Source organism: Psammomys obesus, unplaced genomic scaffold (genome assembly GCF_907164565.1).
Source record: "Psammomys obesus unplaced genomic scaffold, mPsaObe1.curated_primary_1811, whole genome shotgun sequence".
In the NCBI taxonomy this organism is placed as follows: domain Eukaryota; kingdom Metazoa; phylum Chordata; class Mammalia; order Rodentia; family Muridae; genus Psammomys; species Psammomys obesus.
Genome location: NW_026590859.1, coordinates 9,017,938 through 9,043,112, shown reverse-complemented (window position 1 = coordinate 9,043,112; position 25,175 = coordinate 9,017,938). Strand labels below are relative to the sequence as shown.

General features: G+C 41.4%; 1 protein-coding gene across 2 annotated transcripts in view; it reads left to right on the top strand.

Annotated features, from left to right (window-relative positions):
- Nucleotides 1–25,175, top strand: part of Rab3gap2 (RAB3 GTPase activating non-catalytic protein subunit 2) — an 82,885-nt gene that overhangs the window by 43,709 nt on the left and 14,001 nt on the right. Inside the window, exons 13-26 of one of the 2 annotated variants that reach the window (XM_055609203.1) lie at nt 1,246–1,385; nt 2,297–2,513; nt 3,049–3,192; nt 3,417–3,499; nt 3,776–3,840; nt 6,438–6,528; nt 9,218–9,345; nt 12,245–12,458; nt 13,307–13,404; nt 17,687–17,792; nt 19,037–19,197; nt 19,990–20,218; nt 23,118–23,231; nt 23,389–23,495. In XM_055609203.1, coding sequence (XP_055465178.1) covers nt 1,246–1,385; nt 2,297–2,513; nt 3,049–3,192; nt 3,417–3,499; nt 3,776–3,840; nt 6,438–6,528; nt 9,218–9,345; nt 12,245–12,458; nt 13,307–13,404; nt 17,687–17,792; nt 19,037–19,197; nt 19,990–20,218; nt 23,118–23,231; nt 23,389–23,495 — 1,897 coding nt within the window. Of the gene's footprint in view, nt 1–1,245; nt 1,386–2,296; nt 2,514–3,048; nt 3,193–3,416; nt 3,500–3,775; nt 3,841–6,437; nt 6,529–9,217; nt 9,346–12,244; nt 12,459–13,306; nt 13,405–17,686; nt 17,793–19,036; nt 19,198–19,989; nt 20,219–23,117; nt 23,292–23,388; nt 23,496–25,175 lie in introns of both variants that reach the window. The other variant, XM_055609202.1, reaches the window with a different exon arrangement.

The following is a 25,175-nucleotide window of genomic DNA, read 5'->3' as shown; positions in this document are numbered from 1 at the left end:
CACTCAGCAATCAAGAAATTAGTCAAATGGCCTTTGGTACCTCAAATCCATGTGACGAAGTCCGAAAACACCGAGCTCAAGGTCTTTTTCTGTGTGAGCTCCCTTCCTTTTCATTTCATGTTTAGGCTGTCACATGGGGATTCTCATAAGCTGGTTACAGACCAACAGCACTTTAGCAGGAAAATTCTTTTTTCTGACAATGGGTTAGTTACTTTTTTGTTTTTGAGGTCAAAATATTTGAGGTCAAAAATAACTTAAAACAGGAAAAAGTTATTTTGGTTCACAGTTCCAAAAGTGTTCAGTCTGTTGATGGTTGAGCAGAGTGCCAGTGCAGTGGACACATGTGGCCGAGCAGAGCCTTTGCCCTCTTAAGGGAGTGCAGAAAGATGGGATCCAGGAAGAGGCCAGGGCAAGACACGGCTTCCAAGGACACAGTCCAGCTTCCTTCCTTCCTTCCTTCCTTCCTTCCTTCCTTCCTTCCTTCCTTCCTTCCTCCCTCCCTCCCTCCCTCCCTCCCTCCCTCCCTCCCTCCCTCCCTCTCTCTCTCTCTCTCTCTCTCTCTCTCTCTCTCTCTCTCTCCAAGACAGAGTTTCTCTGTATAGCCTTGACTGTAGACCAGGCTGATCTCGAACTCAAAGCTGTCCGCCTACCTCTGCCTCCTGGGTGCTGGGATTAAAGGTGTATTCTACCATGCCCGACCGTGTCCCCTTCTGATTTTCACCACCTTCCAATAATGTTATCATATCATAAACCTTTAAGGGATTAATCTGTTCAGGATCAGAGCCCTCATTACCTAATCATCCATAGGAACACTGCAGACAACCCAGAAGTGTGTCTTATTAATGTCCTAAGAAATTAGTTCTGCCCAAGTTCCTTACCATTCCAGATAGATGTGTTGATGTCAGCAAGATGTGCTGTCTAGCATACTGGGGACACTGGGGAATGGAAACAGAAGATGCCTCTGTTGGAGCAGAGTGTCCTGCAGCGCAGTTGGTTGTGGTGTTTTCTGTGACAAGACTCTTATTCAAAGAAAAACTGGAAGGACAAAATAGTACTGTGGGAATGTTTTTCTTTTGTAAATTTTGTGTTGCAAATGTCAAATATGATGAATTGTTAATCCAGGCAAGGTTTATATTTTTTTAATTTAGAAATAGACATAGTCTATTTTATTTATACATTTTATTATTCCATATTTCTAACTTTGAGTATGACTTACCTTTTATTTGTCTATTTTTTTAATGACAGATTTGGACTTCCGGATTCTAGACGGCATGGAGAAAGCATATCCCTCTCTCCTTGTAATACCCTGGCAGCAGTCACAGATGATTTTGGCAGAGTAATCTTGTTAGATGTAGCTCGAGGAATTGCAGTACGGATGTGGAAAGGTACTTCCCTACAAAAATGGAGAAAAAGTTGCCTTACTTTTTATCCCAGTAGTTGAGCAACTTTATCATCCTTCAGTTTTCAGTTGGTAACAGTATTTGATCCTCCTTGACTTTTCTTTTCAGTATCAACTCAGGTCAACAACAGTTGACTGGTAGCTAATTGACACACTCAGTTGCAGCACTGGCCTTCTGTGTGGTTAGCTTGGGTTGTTTGTGCTGCGGGGTTTGCACCCAGGACCTGTGCACACTCCTGCTTGTCACAGGCACTTTAGCCTCTTCCTCTTGCACTTATTTCCAGTTTTGTCACTGTCAGCTTCCTCCTCCTGCAACGTTCCTTCTCCTTTATAAAGACACTGTTGTTGCTGATGTCTTTGCCTGTGTTTTCCAACTGCTTCAGTCACTTGTGATCTCCACGCATGTTAGTCATGAGAGGGCTACCCCAAGCCCAGCAGCATGTTAGTGTCTTCCTTATGCTGCTCTGCCACCTGCGGTCCCTCTTCTACACCACCAGGGAACGTGAGCAGCAGGCGGGCAGCTTTACCTTTGCTTATATTTTAACTAGCTAAACTAATATTCTTCCCAGATCTGGTTTTTTGTTTTTAAAGTAAGGAATCTTTCAAAGAGAGGAAAGGAAGGGAATGGGAGCAGAGTTGCAGAGGGAGGGATGGACTCAGGAAGCTTTGATGATGTCCACAATATTTTCTTCTTAAGGAAAAGAGTGATCTGAGCAAGTATGTTTTGGTGACAGGTTATTGCATTGTTTTTAATCTTTTCTGTCTAATAATAAAAAGAAATGTACTTCTCTGTCTTGTCTTGATGTCCTCCCTTCCACTAAATACTCAGAAGTGCGTGAGAACCTACTGTTGAGCCCAGATGAATAAACTGATTGGCTACCTTTTTCTGTCTGCAAGGGTATCGGGATGCACAGATCGGTTGGATTCAAATTGTGGAGGACCTCCATGAGCGAGTACCAGAAAAGGGGGAGTTCTCCCCCTTTGGAAATACTCAAGGTCCCAGTCGAGTAGCTCAGTTCCTTGTGATCTACGCACCACGAAGGGGGATTTTGGAAGTGTGGAACACACAGCAAGGGCCTAGAGTAGGTGCTTTCAACGTGGGTAAGCATTGCAGGTAAGCTGCAAGCCCTGGTGTCTGCTGGTCCCAGAGAGAATTATAGGGAGCTTTCCTTAAAGCATGCAGTAAACTGCAAGGGACTGGAGAATTGCAGAATGTGCTATCCTGTTTTTCCCATGAGTGCCTGATACATAATTGAGGATTATGTATTGCATAGCAAAGAGAATGTTATGGTTTGCTGCTGAGTTAAGTGAGCTTGCTCAAGTCACTTTTCTTTTACTTATGTTGTGAAAACCCCGAAGGAAAAATCTGCCGGAGTTTCCCAATGATGCTAAGCAAGGCATATGCTTCATTTGCCATTGGACTGTAGGTTTGTGTTCCTACAGTTTCCTAGAACCTTTAAGGAGAGTAGACCTCCTCTGTCCGAGTCCGTTCTGCCTGACTTAGCTTCCTATTTATTTGCCACTGTTTATCAGTGTTTGTTTGCCCAGGGAATACCCCTGCATTGATGAAGATGTAGCTGTAGTCAGAGCACCTTGTGGGATTTCTCCTTCTGCTGATAATCTTACCCACTGGTATGTGATTGCCTTAGGTTGCTGTATCCTGGCTACAAAATAATGGGCTTAAACAATGTGACAAGTCAGAGTTGGCAGCCTCAGACTTACCAGATCTGTCTTGTTGACCCGGTGTCAGCAAGTGTGAAAACGGTGAATGTGCCTTTCCATTTAGCACTGAGGTAAGAGTTGGTTTGTGTCTGTTGTGATTTTGCTGTGCACATTCTGCATAGTCCTTTACTTTGGGCTTTTTTGTTTGTTTGTTTTATACTTGGTGTTATGTGGTTTGTTATATCACTAGATGATCCCTTTAAATAAGAAACGTAAACAAAAAACGAGTTGGATTGCATCAGGATTAGAAAGAACACAATGTACATTATGTAATAAGTTGTGATTACTATTTTAGTGATAAGAAGAGTGAAAGAGCCAAGGACCTACACTTAGTGAAGAAACTGGCAGCCTTGCTGAAAACAAAGTCCCACAGTCTTGGTAGGTGCCTTTATCATTGTCATAGCATGTTGGATTATGAGTGCAGCTGGACTGTTCGGGGCTGTCTCAAGCCCTTTCCAGGATGAGGTGAGGGACATTTATCTTATGTCCATGCTCTGAGAGGATGACGTGTACATCAGGGGGTGCGAAAACTTCTTCAGGATAATTTGGGGAACCTGTGATTCCTTTAGGACAGAGTGCAGACAGCTCATTTTCTCTCATACAAGCATCTTTCTGTGATAGACTGAGAATTCTAGTGTGATTTTCTCATTATAGATTCATTTGAAACGGAAATAAAGGAGGTGATTCTTGATATTAAGTACCCTGCAACCAAGAAACAAGTAAGTGTGTATAGTAAGTGAACTTCCCTGCTGAGAAACTGATATGTTATCAACCCTAAGGAAAATTTTATTTTCATGTTCCAACCTAGGAGTGTATGTTGACACACACACACGCGCGCGCGCGCATACATAAACCCGGAATGATGGAAACCTAACAACATATCCAGCTGTGTTAGCAGACGCCACATTGCTTCTCTGAGCTGCACTTGCACTGATGAGAGTGCCGTATGCCGCAGCCCACAGTCCCCAGTGTTGGTGGCTCAGTGTTGAGGTTCAGGTCAGTTTGGACTTTACTGACCTGAAGGGCTCAGCCCATAAAACTCGCCCCACTTTTCAATGCCAGTGGCAGCCAGTAGGTTGGGATGCTTCAGGCCAACTGTGAGCTCTGACCTGTCCCTTTGTCTTTGTTTGCTAGGTGTCTCACAGACTCAGGGAGCAGCCTGAGTTATTTATATGTTGAAACAGATATTAAAGACTACTGACAACTAGCTGGGTGCACGGGGCAGTGCTTCCGGTGGAGGGTGTGCAGCCTCCCTGTTCCCCAGGAACTTCTGCATGTTATACAGTGTTATCCATCTGAAGTTGAAAGGCTCTATCCCTGCAAGAGTTTATGGAGGTTTCATTACTTAGGCACAACTGTATCATTGACTATTATTCTTCAGCTCACCCCTCAGTTCTTCTCTTCCCAGGAGGTTTGGAGTGGAGCTAAAAATGATAATTCCCTAAGCTCCTTGCTGGTTGTCATGGTAACCAGCCCCATCATGTGTGACTGTACTGAAACAGTGAGGTCTTTTCTCCCATGAAGCTACAGTGGTGTCAGGAATTCTGTATCAGGAATCTGGGGCAAACACCAGATGTTACAACAGAATGTTTTCCTAGTTTTTCTGCCTGCAGGGTTTTAGCATAGTTGTTCAAGAGCTGGGGCCAAGACCATTCATTAGAACAGAAGAGTCTTCTAGCACATGTCATTCAGGAGACTATCATTAGAAGTTATAGGAGCTATGACAGGGACCAAGGCCAGAGACCAGTGTGTATATTATTATTTCACTACATATATGGCAGAAATTAGTATGGAATGATTTGTGCTGGAGTCATTTTTTAAAATATATACATTATTAGCTGGGTGGTAGTGGTTCCCGTCTTTAATCCCAGCACCTAGAAAAAAGAGGCGAGCAGATCTCTGTGAGTTTGAGGCCAGCCTGGTCTACAGAGTGAACTCCAGGACAGCCAGGACTACACAAGGAAACACTGTCTGGAAAAACAACAAACAAAATACTTTATTGCTTTAATATGGAGCAAGAAAGTCTCTTTGATTTTATTCTAATTTTCCATTCCACTGACTGCTAATTGCCTTTTCTTAACCTCAGGCCAGAAATCTCAGTTATTGAACATGACATTGTGATGACAAGGCAGCCATCTGAGAGAGTTCAGTGAATCTCATAGAAAAAGTCATAAGACAAAAGTTCTATCATGTGCCATCATTATCTTTACCTACAGAGCAGCGGAGCTGGGATGGCGCATGGCACAAGCTCTCTTATGAGGGATTCTCGTCCTGCGCCCTCTCACCATACCATCAATCCATACACGAAAGCATGGATTTTATTTAAGATGCTAGAAAAATCAAAATTGTCTGTTGCGTCACAACACTAGAGGAAAGGCAAAGTTCAATAAAGACTTTGGGAGACTGAATCCAGTGATGGAGAGAAAGTGTACGCCCCCAACAGCCTGCCATGTTAGAAGGATGGAGAAAATTACATTTATCCTGGGTTTTGGTCTGTTTGGTCCCTTCTTTTTGTACTATAGATGCTTGCCTCATTATAGGAATGGTATAGGAACGGTTTTGTGAGTCGCCTTCGACGCCCTTTTGACCCCTCAAATACTGAAGTGATTGTATTACAGGACTGATGTTTATCTTTTATTTATTTTTGGACAGGATCTTACTGTGTAGCTCTGGCTTATATGGAACTAGCAAAAATCCACCTGAGTGCTCCTGAGTGCTGGGAATCCTGTGCCCTACTACATCCACCATAGGATTAGGGTTTTTAAACCTTATCTCATCAGACAAAAATCCAATTTAATATGCTAAAATGAAAGGCTAAATATGAGGGTCAGCTGTTCCTGACTCATTGATGTTTCCCCTGGTTGCTACCTAGGCATGATGAGGTGTTTTAGAACCTGTGAATGAAGATGTGTAAGCATCTGGGTTGGCCGAGATTGGGGAGGGTAAAATGTGTACTGTCGTAGTGGCAGTGTTTCATGTGCGTATGCGCAAGTGGCAATGACATTGTCAGCCTTCATAACTGACATGCCAGTTACCTCTGCTTCTCATTCATTCCTAGTAGAGGCTAGTTGAGACTTCCTGTTGGAGAGTAGCTGTGTCCTCTTTATGTTGTGTGGTCACTCTATGACCCATCAATCACCCTCTAGTTCTTTCTTTCTCAGTCTGAACATAGGATCGGTCACATACTACTTTTAATGTAACTTGACTTCTCAGGTGTGTGTGTTGAACTTGGGGTCATAAAGATACAGGCATGTGTACAAAGTTAAAGCAATACCATTGCTGTATAATCACTAAAATTGCTCACGGTTTCTTGTAGGCTCTGGAAAGCATTTTGTCCAGTGAACGTATATCATTTTCCTGCCTTAGAAACATTACTCAGACTTTAATGGACTCTTTAAAAAATCAAGGTAATAGATATTGTTATGGTTTCACTTCAGATTATATATCTCATTATGGGAAATATAATGCTATCACATTATATTAGAGATGACTGATAGATGATCGATAAGCAGATAGAGGGAATAGGCAGATAGACATAAAATAGGGTATTTATGGCATACCCTTAATGCTTAGGAGCTTTAAAAGATTTCCTATCTAACATGCATTTGATCTTCAACTGAACAGTCTCTGACTGTATTAGCTGTTATGAGGAATTCAGGTTTTTGTTCATGTCTCACTATTTTGAGGAAAGATGTCAGTACAGAATGATGAGAGCAACCACAAACAGAATGTCTTCTTGTATCCCCTCCATCCAAGGCTTAGGGAACATTTTGAAAAAGAGGACAGAAAGATTGTAGGAACTAGAGGTGGGTGGGTGTGTGGAAAGGGAAACTGGAGGAAAGTTGTCTGGACCTGACAGAACTGTTCCACTCATGATGTCACTGTAGCTGGGGTTGCCTTCTCCAAAACTGTCACTAGCAAGCCAGGACACGTCCCTGCAGTGAGGGCAATGGAGATCCTAAGCCTCCACCCCTTCCTGAGGAGCTACTGACAGTTGATGGCTTCTGGAGGCGCAGAGTCAATTTCCTGTAGGGTGTGGACTTCTGGTAGGTCAGACACACTCCAGTGGATGGTCTCACATCCACGAGTAGATGGGAAGCAGAAATTGTACTCAGTGAGTTATCTAAAGAGCAAAAAAAGAGGCATACCATGCTTAGAAAGCACCCATTCCTCAAAAGCATTAATAAAATATCTAAGTTTAATGTGAAGTTCCACCGCTTCCATTCCAAATGCTGCCTATATTTTTCTGTCTGGTTATTTTTGATGTATGATATTTTTATTTATGAACAAATTTTTTGGTAATAAATTTTTAAAAATTAAAAAAGTGTACATGAAGTTGGGAAGGGTGGAGGTGAATATACTCAAAATGTATTATGTGCATATATCAAATTTTTATCTAGTTAATAAAAGTACTATTTTAAATCTTAAAAAACTGTGAGCCAAGAAATTAATAACAATATAAATTTTTTTTTAAAGAATGATAAGAACCTGTTATTTTTAGAGTTACAGAACATTGTTAAAGCCATTGGGATGAGGGTGATGAGCTGATGCTATGCAAACAGAGCTGGGGATCATAGCACAAGCCTTTAATCTCAGTCTTTGGGAAGCAGAGGTAGGCAGAGCTCTGAGTTCACAGGCCAGACTGGTTACATAGGAGACCCAGTCTTCCAAATAACAACAATAAAACCCAAACAGGTTCTCTTGCTATCTTTGGGGTTGCTTTGCCTCCTAGGAGAAGAGAGGTTTCTACTAGAAACATTCTTAAGTAATATTTTTTTCTGACTGGGGTAATGGACCAGAATATTTAGTCTTTGAAGTGATGTAGAGCACCTCAGTGCCTCATCCTTTTATGAGCAGAGGAAGGAGTTTAAGAATTCACAGCTTGTGATTACATTATCAGGGTGGGTTTGGGGGCTGACTTTTATTTGTTTAAACATGACTGAAAAGAATTACATTTGAAACTGTGAATTGTAACTCTGTATTCTGTTCAGCTGAGCTTGTAAAATAAAATGGCTTCAAATTTCTAGTGTCAGTTACGTTGTGGTGTGCAGTAGATTGAATCCATCTCCTTATGACTTTTTCCTAACAATAATATGTAAAGCCAGATTTACATTTAATTACATTTATACTTAATCATGTTTAAGCCAGACTCCAGTAACTTAAAAAAAAAAATCTCATTACTTTCTTACATGACATAAAGCATCCAATTTTGAGGTTGTTTCATTCTTGACACTTTCAGTAGATTTAGAATGCCGGCTCTTGTTAAATAGTGGACATCTTAGAGCCCACACCTCAGTGGAAACAGCTCACTGAAAAGGCATGCTATTCCTTATAAAGTCCCATATCTCTTCAAAGCATTAACAAAAGGTTTGAAATTATGTAGAAAATAAGCCAGATCAAAAACTAAAAAAACAAATCAGTTTCAAGCTCTGTTGATAAATCAGTCCTGAACATTTTGAGTTTTTTATTCTGCTTTATTATAGCTGTGAGAACATGGGTAGCATTTCTAGTTTTCCATATCTGCCTTTTCAGAGAATATATATTTGCTTCACATTAGCAAGAAATACTTAAATTATTATGCAGAAGTGTGCTATGTAGGGAATATTTCCTAAGCATTAATCTTGAACAAAATAAAACTTAATTGGTGGAGGATATTAGTGGAAGTCTACTTTAGGGCACCTTGCCAGGCTGTCCTGAAGATAACACTCATCACAGGCCATAGCTCCTGAGTGAATTCATTGTCGTTGAGCTCCCCTAGGTTACCGCAGAGCCAGGCAGCCTTCCATGTACACATTCTTAGGTGAGCACAGTGAGTGCCTAATGCTGGGCGAAGCAGAGCACGGTCAGGGTCGTCTCTAAATATAAGTACCACACAGAAATCTCTTTGCTCTGTACCTCTTCTTGACTTGTTAGAAAATGCTGTTTTACTTAAAAAGCTGGACATTTTACTAAAATGGAAAATTTATCTTTGCTTTCAAAATCTGTGCTAGGTTAAGCACATCAATATTTAACCCATTTAGGCATTACGTATTTAAGAGATCATGAAAGTCTTTTTATGAGTCTGTTAAGTGTGTCTGTTTTTCGTCTGCCTTTTAGAGCTTGAGTCTGTTGATGAAGGACTGCTGCAGTTTTGTGCCAGTAAATTGAAATTACTACAGCTTTATGAGTCTGTCAGCCACTTGAACTCGCTTGATTTTCACTCAGATACGCCGTTCTCCGATGATGTGAGTGACCACGAATGTTGATGTTATGTGCAGCAGTCCCTCTTAGTGTTTTTAATTTTTAAACTTTTCAAGTAAACAACACGGAACTAAAGGTTTGGGGTGGGTTTCCTGTCGTTTTTAAGAAGTGAAATGTATATTTTCTCTATCAGGCCTCTTTTCTATCCCTTGTTCCTTAATTTATATTAGTATATTTATATTTTGTAAGAATACAAAATATTAACTCTCATTGTTGATTCATCTTTACTGTTTTGGACTCCTTTGATTTTTATTGACATTTTTTAAGGTGATGTGTTATTCACTGTCCTATTGCTTATAAAGAGACATCATGGCCAAGGCAATGCTTATTTGAAAAAAGGTCTAATTGGGATCAGTCCATCATCATCATGGTGGGAGCAGGCAGGCAGGCATGAGGCTGAGAGTTTGTATTCTGGGCCATAGGCAGGCAGAGACAGAGACTAGGCCTGGCATGGGCTTTTGAAACCTCAGAGCCCACCTCCAGTGACACATCTACTTCAACAAGACCAACTTCCTATTCCTCTCCAACAGTCTACCAACTGGCCACCAAAAATTCAAAATTTTGAGCCTATGGGGCTACTCTCCTTCAAACCACCACAGATGACTTTTAAAAAAAAGAAAATGTTTCGTAAAACTTTACAATAAAAATATTTTCAGTTTTCTGATGTGACAAAACTATAATTTTTTGTCTTTACTTTTTCATTTTATTATTACTTTTTGTATGCCCGTGAGTGTGGGTGTAGACCTGCTGTAGCTCATGTGGTAGTCAAAGGCCAACTGTCGGGAAATGCTTCTCTCTATCCTACCATGGGTTCTAGAGATTGAGTGCAGATCAGGCTTCGGTAGCAAATGCTTTCACTTGCTGAACTGTCTCACTGACCCTGTTTTAAAGAAAATATAAAAGAGATTCTGCATAACTAGAAGTCGGTTTTTCTGCAGTTAATAAATTAATGCTGTTTGCTTTTTTGTGAATTATATCTTGAAGTACAATTCTATAATAGCCTGTCTCCCATCAGAGTGTTAGAGATAACTATACTCAGTGTTGTCTTAGAAACATCAAGTAGTGACACCCCCTTGCAGTCTTTAGTATAGTGCTCTAAAACTTGCATTCAAAGTTTCCCTTAATGGAAACTAGTGAGATAGAATGTCTTTCTTCCTCTCAGATAACTGTTCCTGGTGTGAGTTTCCCAGCTTGGAACCCCCATGTCTTCTGGGTATCGGAGGCAGGTTTATTAAAGTGGTTTGTCAAGTCACCCCTTGACAAATACTTGTTTGAAAATTAGCCTGTCTTAGTGAAAGTTAAGGTTTGAAGAAAACTTTCTCTTCACATATACAATCATATAAATAGTTTTTAAACCGAAAAATGAAAGAATACGTTGTGATATCTTCTGTTTGGGGGACTTTAGATTTTAGCATTTTAGTAATACGTTCATGGTAGCATTCTCTAATTACCATTAACATTTATGAAAACAGTTCTTCAGGATCAGTGTGTCTAGTAATTGTAAGCATCAGAAAGCGCAAGTTGACAGAGGGAGGTTTACAGGAAGAATTTCACACTTAGTTCTTAGGTTCTTCTCATCAGGAGCAAGGACTGGGCATGTGCCCAGCAGGACTGAACAGCCAGGCATGGCGGAACACTCCTGGAGCCTCCCTTACATGAAAGGCTGAGAGAGGGTCACAAGTCCAGGAATAAAAGTAGCATAACTAAACCCTGTCTCAAACAGACAAAAACAGAACAAAGCTGAATATATATGGTTGTGCTTTCAATCATGTAGCACTAAGCAAAAGGCAGATTTACAGGGTTTGAAAAGCAAAAGATAATATCAGGTAGTGTGTCTTCACAGGTCTTGTGTGAAATGGCTTGAACGGCTGGCAGGCTCTAGTTGAGACGTCGACATCTTTGTATCCTTGGTTGTAAAGAGGACCTACGACTAGATGCAGTGCGGCCTGTGTCATGGTGTATTGTTCATGCAGCACAGAGACATGGAGCTGCATGTGATTTAGTTTTCTTGGAAAATGAAGTTACACTGACGTCCTTTATGATTATTTTTCAATTCTATAATATGTATTTTTGAGGATCTGGCTTTTAGAACAGTATATAGTACTCTAAAAACACTTCTTTTTTAATTTTTTTTATTTTTTATTAATTACACTTTATTCATTTTGTATCCCCCCATAAACCCCTCCCTCCTCCCCTCCCGATTCCACCCTCCCTCCCGTTTCTGCATGCATGCCCCTCCCCAAGTCCACTAATAGGGGAGGTTCTCCTCTCCTTTCTGATCTTAGTCTATCAGTTCTCGTCAAAAGTGGCTGCATTGTCCTCTTCTGTGGCCTGGTAGGGCTGCTCCCTCCTCAGGGGGAGGTGATCGAAGAGCAGGCCAATCAGATTATGTCAGAGGCAGTCCCTCTTCCCATTACTAGGTAACCCACTTGGACACTGAGCTGCCATGGGCTACATCTGTGCAGGGGTTCTAGGTTATCTCCATGAATAGTCCTTGGTTGGAGTATGAGTCTCTGGGAAGTTCCCTGTGTTCAAATTTTCTTGTTCTGTTGCTCTCCTTGTGGAGTTCCTGTCTTCTCCAGCTCTTACTATTTCCCACTTCTTAACATAAAATTCCATTCACTCTGCCCAACAGTTGACACTTCTTAAAATGGCACTGTTAGCAGTAAATAGTTTTCCAAGGTTTATGTAGCATCATATTTACGTAGCATCATATTTATGAAATCCCATTTAAAACTAACATTTGAAACAGTACACTACCTCTGTCATATTTCATTCTAATTTTAAAAGTCACCATTGCCCAACAGCCTGGAATCTCGTTTCTGATCATGGGCTAGCATTTGTGGCAATTCACAAAGACAAGGCCTACTCTTGCTCTTGAAGGACTTGGCTGTGCTGCTAAGGCTGGACGATAAGGAACTCCTGAAGCTCCGAGTCTTATTGGAAAAGTACAAGCAAGAAAACACCAAGACCACGGTCTGGTTTTCCGAGGATACAGATGGAGTGCTGCCTGTTCAGACCTTCCTCGAATATCTGGACTATGAGAAGGATATGCTCAGCATAAAGAAGATAAGTGAAGAGGAGTATGTGGCTCTAGGTAGGTAAAGCCCTGTAATCTGTTCCGTATACCCTCCCCCTTCTACAGAAGTCCTGTACAACAATTCAATGCCTCCTTTTGTTTTAAAAATCAGTGACAAAGATTTTAATGTTCTTTTTTTTTTTTTTTTTTTTTTTTTTTGTCAGTAATGTATTCTGGGTATTCACACACCATGTCATATAAGTTTAATTGTATTAATAAGCCTTCTAATAAGAAAGTGTTGGGAGTAGAGAAATGGCTCATTCAGTAAAGTGCTTGCCATGCAAACCTGGGAACCATAGTTAGAACTCAGAGCATTTGTGTAAGAAGCCAGGCACGGTGGCATCTGCCTATAATCCTAGCACTGGGGAGACATAAATACGAGAATCTCTGGGACTCTTTGGTCAGCTAGCCTTTCCTAACTGGTGAACTCCAGGTTCAGTGGGTGAGCTTTTTCAAAAAATAAGGTGAGGAGCATTTGAGGAAGACTTTCAACATTGACCTCTCTCCTCCACCTGTGTGCATACTATAAACACACAAGAGGAGGTCTTAAGGCATAATGATTTGCCTTCCATTCTTTTAAATCAAATTTACACATTAGGTTCTTTTCTTTTGGGTATGGAGACCTTTAATGCCAGTACTCAGGAGGGAGAGGCAGGTGGGTCTTTGTGAGACTGGTCTACATAGTGAGTTTCAGTACAGCCAGGGCTATGTAGAGAGAATCCCTCTCAAACAAAACAAAACAGCAACAACATTCTTCTCGTTCATACTGTCCTACTTCTTTGGAATTCCAGTTTGCAGTTAAGTAAGATTGTTAATTTGAACATTCATCATTAGTAACATGTTTGTTTACTTGTTTGTTTTGCTAGGCAGTTTCTTTTTTTGGAAGTGTTTGCATGGAGAAAGCTCCACTGAGGATATGTGTCAAACCCTGGAGTCTGCTGGACTTAGCCCTCAGCAGTTACTGGTAAGGTGTTTTTACTGAATCCTTTGCAGATGTTGCATAGAAGCGTTAAATTTAAAATCATTATCCTTAGTGTATCAGAAATGTACATTAAGGGGCTGGAGAGATGGCTCAGTGGTTAAGAGCACTGTCTGCTCTTCCAAAGATCCTGAGTTCAATTCCCAGCAACCACATGGTGGCTCACAACTATCTATACTGGGGATCTGAGGCCCTCTTATGGCATGCAGGTATACATGCAGATAGAGCACTCATATCCAATAAATAAATCTTAAAAAAAAAATAACATACACTGAAAAACCTGAAATGATCAAAGAAAATTGCAATTATGATATCAGGGTCATTTTATTTTATAAATATTTGGGCTCAAATATAGAGTCCAACAGGTGAATGCATTTATAGTAGATTTTGATCATCAGTTGTTATATTAGAACTAAAAGCTTTTAAAAAACAAACTTACCTAAATGCATATAAAATTGATGTCAACATTTTCAAACTTGAAATATTTAAGAATAGAATCTTTACATGCATGTAAAACAGAAGAATCAACCAATGAGAAAACTAGAATACAAAAACAAGTAAGCAAACATGTTACTAATGATGAATGTTCAGATTAACAATCTTCCTTAACTGCAAACTGGAATTCCAAAGAAGTAGGACAGTATGAACGAGAAGAATGTTGTTGTGTCCATCCATCTCCTCAGCTCCCTCCTTGCTGCTCCTGCTCATGCACACATTCACACTGTTTTCTCGAACTCCAGCACACATCTCAGGTTTTGGCCAGCATTTGGACAGCCCACCCTGTGAGCTTAGTACTGAGCTTAGTGAGAACTTTTATTGAACATTTAGAAGTCCTTTAAAGATGGGTTTTTTTCTACTAGTCTGTGAAAGTGTGCACCTCAGGAGGTAAGACAGTTAAAATATACAGGAATATCAGTTAGTGAATGTGTTTTAGTAATTGAAGGATTAAGCAGACTTTGTATGTTTTGATTGTATGTTTGTGATAAAAATAAAAAAGAATTATTGAGAAACCTTGAAGCAAATATACAAAATGGAAAAAGGCAAATTTAAAAAAAGATACATATTTGTATAATTCTTTCTTTGTAACCTTTGTGAATAGCACAGTGACCATTGTTCCTGTTCTAATAACTTGTTCTCTTAGTTTGTCTACATTCTCATTTTAATGTATTATAAGTGACAGCTTTATTAGAATTATATTCATGAAAGTGCATGCTTATCATCTCAACACTTCGGGAAGCTGAGGCATGAGTTTGCAGCTAATCTGGACTACACAGTGAGACACTGTCTCATGACAAAACATAAAAAGAGGAACTCAGGATGGAGAGAAGAAGTTAGGACAGGGACATGGAGAAGGAAAAGAAAATTATTTTAGAAGGGCTTCCATCCAGGCATAAAAGCGTAGCTGTATCTGTGGTACCATCTTCTCAGGCAGTGGAGACAGGATCACAGATTTAAGGCTTGCCTGTCCTGCGGGTACTCATGGCAGCCCAATTAACTCAATAAGGCCCTGTCTAAAAATTTCAAAAGCAAAAAGAAGGCTAGGGGTATAGCTCAACAATAAAGTGAATGTGTGGCATGTGCAAAGGCCTTGGGTTTAGTCATCCTCCATACTGTGGAGAGAACAAGGAAGAAGCTTTTTAAAAGGTATTTCTGTTGCCAGGCATTTACATTCAGTTTAGTACTATATTGCTGTGTTAGCAAATTCACCTTTTCAGAACAGTTATGGTTTTATCAAGTTCTGCTTGTATTCAGGAAATACTAGAAAATCAGCTCAGGTGAAAGATTGACCAGTACTGCCTTGTGTGTAGAAAGAAAAGGCTAACAGATGCTGTCTTGGCAGCTTATTGCATCCTTTGAGTCAGGAGTAAGGCATGAAGGGCATTGACATAAAAGGAGATGTTCCCAAACGGTGAGCTCTTACGGAATTTTTGTTTCATTCTTAGGTACAGATTTCTGCAAGTCTTAGGTGTTACCTAGTAGAAGTAAAGCGTTCACTAAACTTTATAGTCTGTGCTGTTCCTAATCTGTTACCACAGTATTATTTCACAACTGTCTTTTTCACATGGCATACTTATATATGGAATCGGCTAATTCATACATGTAGATTCGTGCTTTCATGTTCAGATTATGCATGGTGTTTATTCCTTGCTGTGCTGGCTTGGAACACTGTCTTCCTTTGTATCCACTTGGTAGTGGCTTTTCGGTGGCAGATGTTCCTCTTGTGGGTATCAGCGTGTGTCCTATGTGTTATTTGTCTCTGTATTCACTTTCATTGTCCCTGAATTTTAAAGTATCTTTCTGTTATAAGCAGTTCTAAAATTACGTTGTGTTCTGATAGGAATGCATCTGCATTTTGTACTGATCTACCTTTGAACAAAAGCTTAGCTAGTGGGAAATTTTAAGTTTATTTTTAAAAAGAAAAAAAAACATTTTAGAGTGAGAACAAAGGCTGACTCTGGGTAAAAGATGGAAGGAACTGACACAGGGAGAGTTGGGAAGGAAAAAGAAGAGCTGGTTTTCACTTGTTCAGGATTTGCTTACGGCCTGGGATGGGGTTTGAGGGAGCAGAAAGTAGAATAGTTCACAGTATAGAGTGTTTTTAGCCTAGCTATCTCCATCTAAAGCAGTTTTGGGTTGTCCTTTAATGACTATTTTGAACTTTTTTGTTAATGGAGTCATAAACAAATTTTCAAGTATACTTAAAAACTGGTGGCAGTTTGTGAGCTTAGAGTCATGCAGTGTCGCATAGAGAGATCTGGAGCTCGTGATCCATGAGCTTGTGACTCAGCCTCACGCATGCAGGGTGGCAGCTGTGCACCACACTCAGTTTTAGACGTGATGTACTGTTCTGGTAAATTCTGGTCACACATTTTATAACACAACCAATAGTTAGGTCTAGTAGCAACTGAACGATGATCCTAAAGGTAGGAAGTACTTCCCTGTGCTTCACAGCACATGCACACAGGCAAACAGTGAGACGGTTGTTCTCTCTGAGAACCAGTTTGTGGTTATGAGAGGAAGACCCTGGGCATACAGATTAAGAGGAATCAATTTTATGAACTCAGCGGCACGCTAGGTCACTGGTGGTAGAGAGAACATGCTAGAATATGACCCTGTTTCTCTAAGTCAGTGGCTGTGGTGTCCTCCCTTCATCCTATAAGCCAGTGACAGCAGATCATGTTGTCCAACTAACTGTGGGCATTTGACACATTGTCATTATTTTATGAACATGGGGAAAATCCGTTCTTATACAGGCTAAGCTAGAAAGGGGCTGACATAGAAGAAACCTGAAAGGAAAAAGGGGAGAAATAAGATTTCATATTAAAGAGAGAAAGCTTATGAGTGATTTCATATATGTAAAAGTTACACACATATACACATTTATGTGTACATTTGTGTGTATATGTGCTCAAACCACATATGAGTTAGGTTCTAATTGAAGTTCTAAGTTATTATGTGCATGGTGCCGGAAGTTAGGGACTCCTTCCTCTGTTTCTGAAATGTTACAATCAAATGAGGTAATATAATATCACCCACTTTGAGGTTCCTGTCCTGAGTCACCTATGGAGAGGTATCTCCTTCGTACACTCCACCTCCAGCTCCTTACCCTCACTGCCGCAAAGTCACATGAACTAATGCATTTAAGCCAATCCCTTTTAGAGTTCTTCCACATAAAGCAGTGCAGTTGTATAACCAATCGAGGTGCAGCCTTTACAGATGTGACACTGCTCAAATTTCCATCTTCTCCGAATTAATCCATTAAGTTAAACAAATCTTAAAGATGTAGAAAGGCTTCCGTTTTCACCAAAGTGGCTTTGTTTAAAATACACTTTTCGTAACTTGTTGGGGATCTTAGAATGGTAACTTGGAAGTTTATGCTTGTTCCCCACCACCATGGCCCTGTGTCTTTGGCAAAAGCAAGAACAAGGTGGCCCCACCCTGTGTCTCCCATCAGAGCCTGCAGCTGGGGCTTTACTCAGCAGCAGATGTTCAGTGCTGTCCCTCCTGGTGGCGTTCTCTTAACAGTGGCTTAGACTGGAAGGTAGTGTGTAACCTGAGGGAACACAGAAGGGGCTGGATTCAGGTGCCCACAGATGTGGAGACACTCTCAGGTAAACTATACCTCAGTCTAATCCACATTACATGATAGAACAAGGACCCAGCTAGACAGTTGAAACATTGTGTACATGTGCACACTGCAGGAAAGTGTGAATGAAATCTTATGTTAAATACTATTTAGGCTGAAAAGATTCAAATTTTATTTCAGTCTCTGCTCCTAAGTGTCTGGCTTTCAAAGGAAAAAGATATTTTGGACAAACCACAGTCTGTCTGCTGTCTTCACACCATGCTGTCCCTGCTGAGCAAGATGAAAGGTAAGAGGCCAGTACTCCCAGGGTTTCTGCTTCAATGCTCAGAAAAGAATGTAGTGTTTGAAATGTCTTAGAAAGACAGGAGCAGTTCCCCTCAACACAAGCAGACTATAGCGTGGTAAACATTTCAGTGTGGTGTGCAGCTAGGAGGTAGATCTTTGGCTATACAAGGCCCTGGTTTGCATCCTTGGCCTTGTGAACACATTGAAGTCTTCATGCACTGGTCGAAAGTTTATGTGCATTTGCATTGTGCTTTAGTGTAAGACAATGAAAATCAGCCTTCAGAAGATACAATGTCACCGGAAAGCAGTCTTTGGCGCAGATAATATTTTGCCTATTTTGGTAGGAGAAATGACTCAGAGGTAAGGAGCATCCATTGCTCTTCTAGAGAAGCCAGGTTCAATTCCCAGCACCTACCCAAGTAGCTCACAACTGTTATGCAACTCCAGTTCCAGGGGATCCATGGCCCTCATGTGGCCTCTCTGGGCACCAGACACATATGTAGTACACAGACATACATGCAGACCAAAAACCCATACACATAAAGTAAACAATGAAAAAAAAATTTTAAGTTAAACATAATTATATCTCCATCCCCAATATTCCCATTTCATAATGATGAAAATATTTTAAGTAAGAATTTGGTATTGATTCAAAAACAGCATGACTAATAGTATAAACAAATGGAAGGTAAATGTTCTGAATAAAATCAATTACAATGTCTAAGAATTTTTATTGCTGTGATAAAGACCAAAAGCAACATCGGAGGAAAGTGTTTATTTCTTCTTAAGGCTTTCAGGTAGCAATCTAACTGAGGAGCTCAGTGAACTGCAGGTCCTAGAAAGCAGGAGCTGAAGTGGAGACTGGAGGAGTGTAGCTTACTGGCTCGCTCTCCATGCTCAGTCTGCGTTCTCATACCCACGTGGCCACCTACCTAGGGGAGCACCATCCCCAGTGTGCCGGGCACTCCCACATCAATCACCCGTCAAGAGAATGCTGCACGGGCTGCCTGCAGGCCGAGTTTATGGAGGTGTTTTCTTAATTGAGGTTGCTTTCTCTCAGATGGCTCTAGCTTGTGTCAAGTTGGCAAAAACCTAGCTAGCACACAGTATTAATCTTCTAGTGCATTTAGACGTATGCAGCTCCGTCTCTGAGGGATTTAGCTTAAGCATAAAGGATCAAACACATACTAACACCCGTATTGACAGGGTAAGATGTTACCTTTTGATTTTATTTTGCCTCTGTAGTGGCCATGGAGGAGACATGGGATTCTCAGTCTGTGTCCCCTTGGTGGCAGCAAATGCGCACGGCCTGTATCCAGTCAGAGAACAATGGAGCTGCCCTGCTGTCTGCACACGTTGGGCATTCTGTTGCTGCACAGATGTCCAGCAGTGCTACAGATAAGAAAGTAAGTGGGCAGAGCTTTGCTCTGTGCCAGTCTGATTGGCTTGTAGTGTTCTGGAACGTGTAGTGTGGAATGGGTAAGGAATTTGAATGGATGGATGGTAATGCTTTCCTCACTAAGGGGTCAGGCTTCAGACTGGACCACTTCTTGGGTTTATTCAGGTTCTGCAGTCCACGATTATCTCCATCCTCCTCCTCCTCCTCCTACATACTGAGCACTGGGTCAGACAGACCAGCACTATCTACCAAAGTTGCTGTGTTGCTGTATGGGTTTTCTCTTCTTCTTCCAAGGGCTCATTTACATTAAAAAGAAAAGACTTGCTTAAATGGCAGGTCGGTGGTTTTTTCCTAGGGGCTGTTAGTTTAACATCTCATAACATAGTGATTTACTGTATACATTGTCAGTCCTGGAGGTTATGGGCTAAATGTAACACTACCAGATTGAGGTGTTTACAGTGATAGAGTTGGCTGGTACATTCTGTCAATGCCGTAAGCAGAGCCAGCCCTTGCCAGAGGCCAGAAGATGGTAAGGTGCACAGTGGTTGAGCCTGACTCATCTCCACAGGACCTCCTCTCAATGTCCTGAGTTTCCCGTCTGATCCAGTCAAGCACTGAATCTGTAAAATTACTTCTTTGTTGCTTTCATTTATGTTGATTCAGAGTCTGCCCGATGGCTGGGGGTGTGGCTCAGCAGGAGAGCATGTACCCAGCATAGTTAAGGCCCTGGGTTCAGTCCCTAGCACAACAGTGAATACAGACACACTGCCCAAAGTATGAGCAGGGTATCTTCTCTCAGTTCTCCCAGACGGTTTTGGGTGCTGATGCAGAAGCCCTCACAGACTCCTGGGAAGCCCTTTCTCTTGACACCGAGTACTGGAAGCTGCTGCTGAGACAGCTGGAGGATTGCCTCATACTCCAGACTCTGCTGCACAGCAAGGCGAACCCTCCAGCTGCCAAAGTGTCATCTCCACAGACAGAGCCACTTCCAAGGCTCTCTGTTAAAAAGTTGTTAGAAGGGGGAAAAGGTAAGCCAAGCTCATCTGAGTGTTTGCTATGTACATGCTATTTTGAATATGTGTTTACTTGTTGATGAAGTAGCCAGAACTTGCTTTGAACCCACAGTCCCTTTGCCTTAGTGAAGTGCTAGGAATATAGGTGTATTTTTAGTTAATTTTAGGCCAATCCTAGGTTTTCGGTAAGCGAAATGTTTACAAGACTCTCATCCTTGGATCTGAAGCCATCCTTCTCCCTGGTCCCATCTCACCCACTCATGGACACGTGAGTCCTGTTCGTGTTTGAAAATTCTATCCTAGTATCCCACCAAGGAACCATTCCTGACTATCTTTCTCTTCTCTCTCCTGCTCTCCAGAGATCTAATAACTTCACTCTTCCTCTGTCTTCCCCTTTTTGTGCTTTTAATTTTTCCTTCTTTCGTTTCCTTGCCACATAGTAGTCATACATATTTATAAGACATAGTGTGACAATTTAATGCATTTATGCATCATAAGTTCAGATCCATTATATAGGTATTTGTCACTGTTTTGTGTCAGGAGTACTCAAAGTCCTCTCCACTGTCTTTTTTGGATATACAGTTAGCTGTTTAGATTCCCTGCTGTGTTGTGGGCCAGTAACTTGCTTACCCTACCCTGCTACAACCTGGTACCCACTGCTGTCCTCTGCACCCTTCTTGCTGTACTCCCCAGCCTCTGCTCAGAGCTCTGCCACCCTCCACTCCTGTGAGAGCAGCTGTGTAGATCTCACATGTGAGTGAGAACTTGCAGCAGTGGCTCTTCTCTGATACATGACTTTCTCCTGGCCTAGAGCCATTACGGTTCAGGGGCATGAGAAACCTTATTTTAGTTTTATTTAAGTGTTCAGTCTTCTTACTGGCGCACTATTAAGCACTTGATACCAGAATGATATTTCTAGATTTATATATTCAAGTACTTAGATTTTTAAGATTTATTTCTTTATGCATGTGTGCATGCGTGTAGGGCAAAAGAGGATGTCAATTGTCTCTAATCAATATCCTTCTGTTCCTTTGAGGCAAGGTCTCTTTCCAAGCTCAGGGTTCACATTTTTCAGTCTAGGCTGGAAGCCAGCAAGACCCTGGGAGCCTTCTGTCTCTGTCCACCCCAGAGATGGGCTTCCAGGGTGTATAGAAGTCCTAGCTTGTTATAGGAACAGTGAGCCCTGTGCGCCACTCCTCATGATTGTGTGGTACTTACTCTCAAACACTGCACCATCTCTCCAGCTTATGAGTGCTTGCAGATTTTTATTTAACTCGATTTCTCATTCTTTATAAGATTTCTAACAGTTTTTTTATTTACTTTATTCTATGTTGTCACCTAAAGAAGGTTGAGGTCCACCATTTTAATATTAACCCAAGAAATATAGGTAAGGGCATAATTCTAGAGTAACTTAGAAGTCAGACATAAAATTCAATCTCCCAGCACCCTGTTCATAGTTTTCACAGATGAGGATAAGTTTACTATGAAACATTATTTTATGGGAAACTCTTATTTGAATCAAAATAAAAAGTAGACATGGTGGCGCATGTTAGTGCCAGCTATTCTGGAAGTTAATGGGGAAATGAACATTTGAGCTAATAAATTTTAAACCAGCCTTAGTGGACAACATATTGATACTTCATTTTTTGCCCGTATCTCTCCACTCCAAAAGACATGAAGATTGGAGTAAATGTATTTCTTATTTTTAAATGAATTATTTATTTTAGGTAATAAACAAAATTTCAGATATCATGAATATTTTTAGCTTGTACTTAGAATTTTTTGAATCCTCTTGATGAGTAAAACATGTAAAATTATGACTAAATTTTGCCTGGTAAAGTTAGTTGTATACTAGATGTAATATGGGGTGGTTTGGGGTCACTGGGGCAAGGACTTAGTGGGTAAGAGTGTTTGTTGCGAAACATGAGGTTCTGAGTTCAAATCTTCAGAACCCACATAATAAGTGTGAGCTAGGTGCAGTGGCACACACCTGTAATCCCTGCACCCAGGGAGGCAGAGGCAGGCCAGCCTGGTCTACAAATCAAGTTCAGGGCAGCGAAGGCTACACAGAGAAACCTGTCTTGAAAAACAAACAGACAAGGTGTGGCTGTACACACTTTAAGCACAGCACTGTGGAAGAGAATGGCAGACTGGAGTATGCTGCTGTCCTCACTCTGGGTTCATTGAGAGAACCTGTCCCGAGTGAGGAAGGCAGAGTAACAAAGCAAGACACCCGACATCCTCCTCTGATGTATGAGCGTGCATACAACACGTACACATTATTTTACATTTCAAGAAAAGGTAACGTGGGGTAGGCATTAGGTCCACTTATAGAATGGCTCTCCAGCATGCATAGACATGAACTCAGCACCACCTAGGCTGTGGCAGCACACATCACTCGAGAGGTGGAGGTAGGATCATCTGGGGTTCAGAGTCCTCAGTTCATCCTTAGTTTGATGATTTGTTTGAGGCCAGCCTTACACAAGACCCTTTCTCAAACAAACAAACAAACAAAACAAACAAACAAAAAAACCTTTAAAACAGTAGTAATTCTTCCATCTGTGTCTGGTGTAGTATACTTTGAATTTATGGACCTGGCAAGCGTATAGCCAGTGTATAGTATAGTGTATATACTGTTGACACATGTACATTTATGTTTATTTAAGATGTTCTCAATGTAGAAGTATGCCCCCAGACAGCAGCTATCTTACTTGCCTTCCCAAGCTGAATAATAGATATTAGCACACTCAATCTCATGGCTTTTAGACATCCCCTTCATTTCAGATTCAGAAGTGAGCATGCTGTGTATCTGCCCTTAAGGCAATGTCTGCTGTACTCCGTATTTGGTTTCACTTAGCACATTGCTGCTCATATTTTATCAGCTTTCATTTTCTTTCCTGTCTCAAACCTGTAGGTGGTGTTGCAGACAGTGTAGCCAAGTGGATATTTAAACAAGACCTCAGCCCTGAGCTGTTGAAATGTGTCAACAAAGAAAGAGATGTAGACAATCCAGACGAACCTCGAGAAGGTATTGCCCGAAGTCTCCTTGAAGTGTCAGAGGTGGAGATAGACCTAGGAGCTGTACCAGGTGACACCAGATAATGAGCACTATGAGATCCAGCGTGGAGCGATGCAGCTGAGTGCTTCTTACCAAAAAGACGTTGTTACCCTCTTGTGTCTTCCAGACTTGCTCCGTCTAGCCTATGAACAGTTCCCTTGTAGCCTTGAACTTGACGTGCTGCATGCACATTGCTGCTGGGAGTATGTTGTTCAGTGGAATAAAGATCCAGAGGTAACAGTCTCCATATGCTGATTATGTCTTCACACATGCCAGAGACAGGCCATGCCTGTCCTGGAGCTCACTAAACATGTGCTTTTCACCTTGTGCCTGTACTAGAAACTGTGCTAGGCACTTTTCACACATTGCTGAGAGAGAGACAGAGAGAGAGTATTGAACCTATGGCCTTAAGTTTGGTAGGCAAGCACTCCAACACTGAACTATATCCCCAGCCCTTTTAAATGTACATCCTGGAGACAAAGTCTAGTTAAGTTGCCCTTACTGGCCTTGAACTGTGGCCTTCCTGAATAGTAAGCAGTGTGTACCACAGTGGCTAGCTGTGTCTTTCAGTGTCACTTTATTCCACCTCAGTTAGTAATTCATTCGGATTTTAGCAATTATGTCTTCATTCTAGTTCTAGCATTCCTTCTGTCACTGACTAGAAACATGTTGTGGTGACATTCAGACTCACTGTGATTAACACTCTGCTGTGGGGACTCAGCGAGAGTGGGAGGGAAGAGCCCAAACAGGGTTCCCATCCTGGGATCATTGTTCTTTGGTTAAGGTTTTAAAAAGTCAAGTCTGTTGTTTAAATCACTCTGTTAGTGTATTCTTTCAATATATAGTCTCTACATATTAAAGAGCCTTTATGATGAAGGAGGAAGATATCGTACTGTGTCAGTGTGAGTTAATGCACCTGTGGGATTTTTACACAAGAATGCCGCCTGAGAGAAAGACCTTGAAGAAAGAATTTGGATTCAAGAGGATCCATTTACAAGGATCCTTATGAAGGAGACTTGAGTAAAGGGGGTGGTGAAGGAAGGATCAATAAGATGCTTTTGTGTCTTATTTCATCCTGGTGTCATGCCTTCCTCAAAGGATGAGGTGGTGGGGTAATAGGCTTGATGACCACTGGTAGGTTAACCATTCAGTTGGGTCCAAAGCTTGGCGCCGCTCCCTAGGTGCTTCCGGAACAAGGTGCCCACAGGAAGAAGATGACCCTAACAGTGCGGGAAATGAGGTCTTACCAGAGAGTTGAGAGGCCTTTGAGACTAACCTTGGACAAGAGTTAGCCATGCACACAGTAGGACTGTTTCTGGTTACTGTTGTGATCCAAACAGAAGAAAAGTGGTAAACATAGGCATCCTAGAACCACCAGACACCAGACTGGCGGTAGGACCTTTACTTTGACTTTCTCAGGTGACAAAGACTGTTAAGTTGGTACCGTTTTACACAGAAATGAAGTTGGAAATAAAGCTTTACTTGTTACCTTTCACTGAGGACAAGGGCAAAGCACACATCTTCAAGTAAGGAGAGAACCTGTGTTCCAGAGCAGACTGCTGATAGCACGGTACTGTGTTAAGAAAGAGGGACGCAACAGTACTCCATTGGGTTCTGGCACAGACAGTGGGCATGGCCACCTTTGTACCCTGTTCCCATTCCTTACAGCTATCCTAGTTACTGCACAGAGGGTTTGACTGTGCAAACATCCCTGAGCCATCGTCTCATTTTCTCCCCAAACAGAACGTCCTACTGTAGTAGTCATCCAGAACCAGTAGAGAAAGTGCCATGCAGAGCACCCAGGGTTCCCGTTAGTGCAGTCATTGGCTTTGTTAGGGTGCCTGCAATAATGGCTGTCTCTCTTGCTCGTGTGGTTTTCTTTTTAACTATTCATCTACTTTATACATTACACCC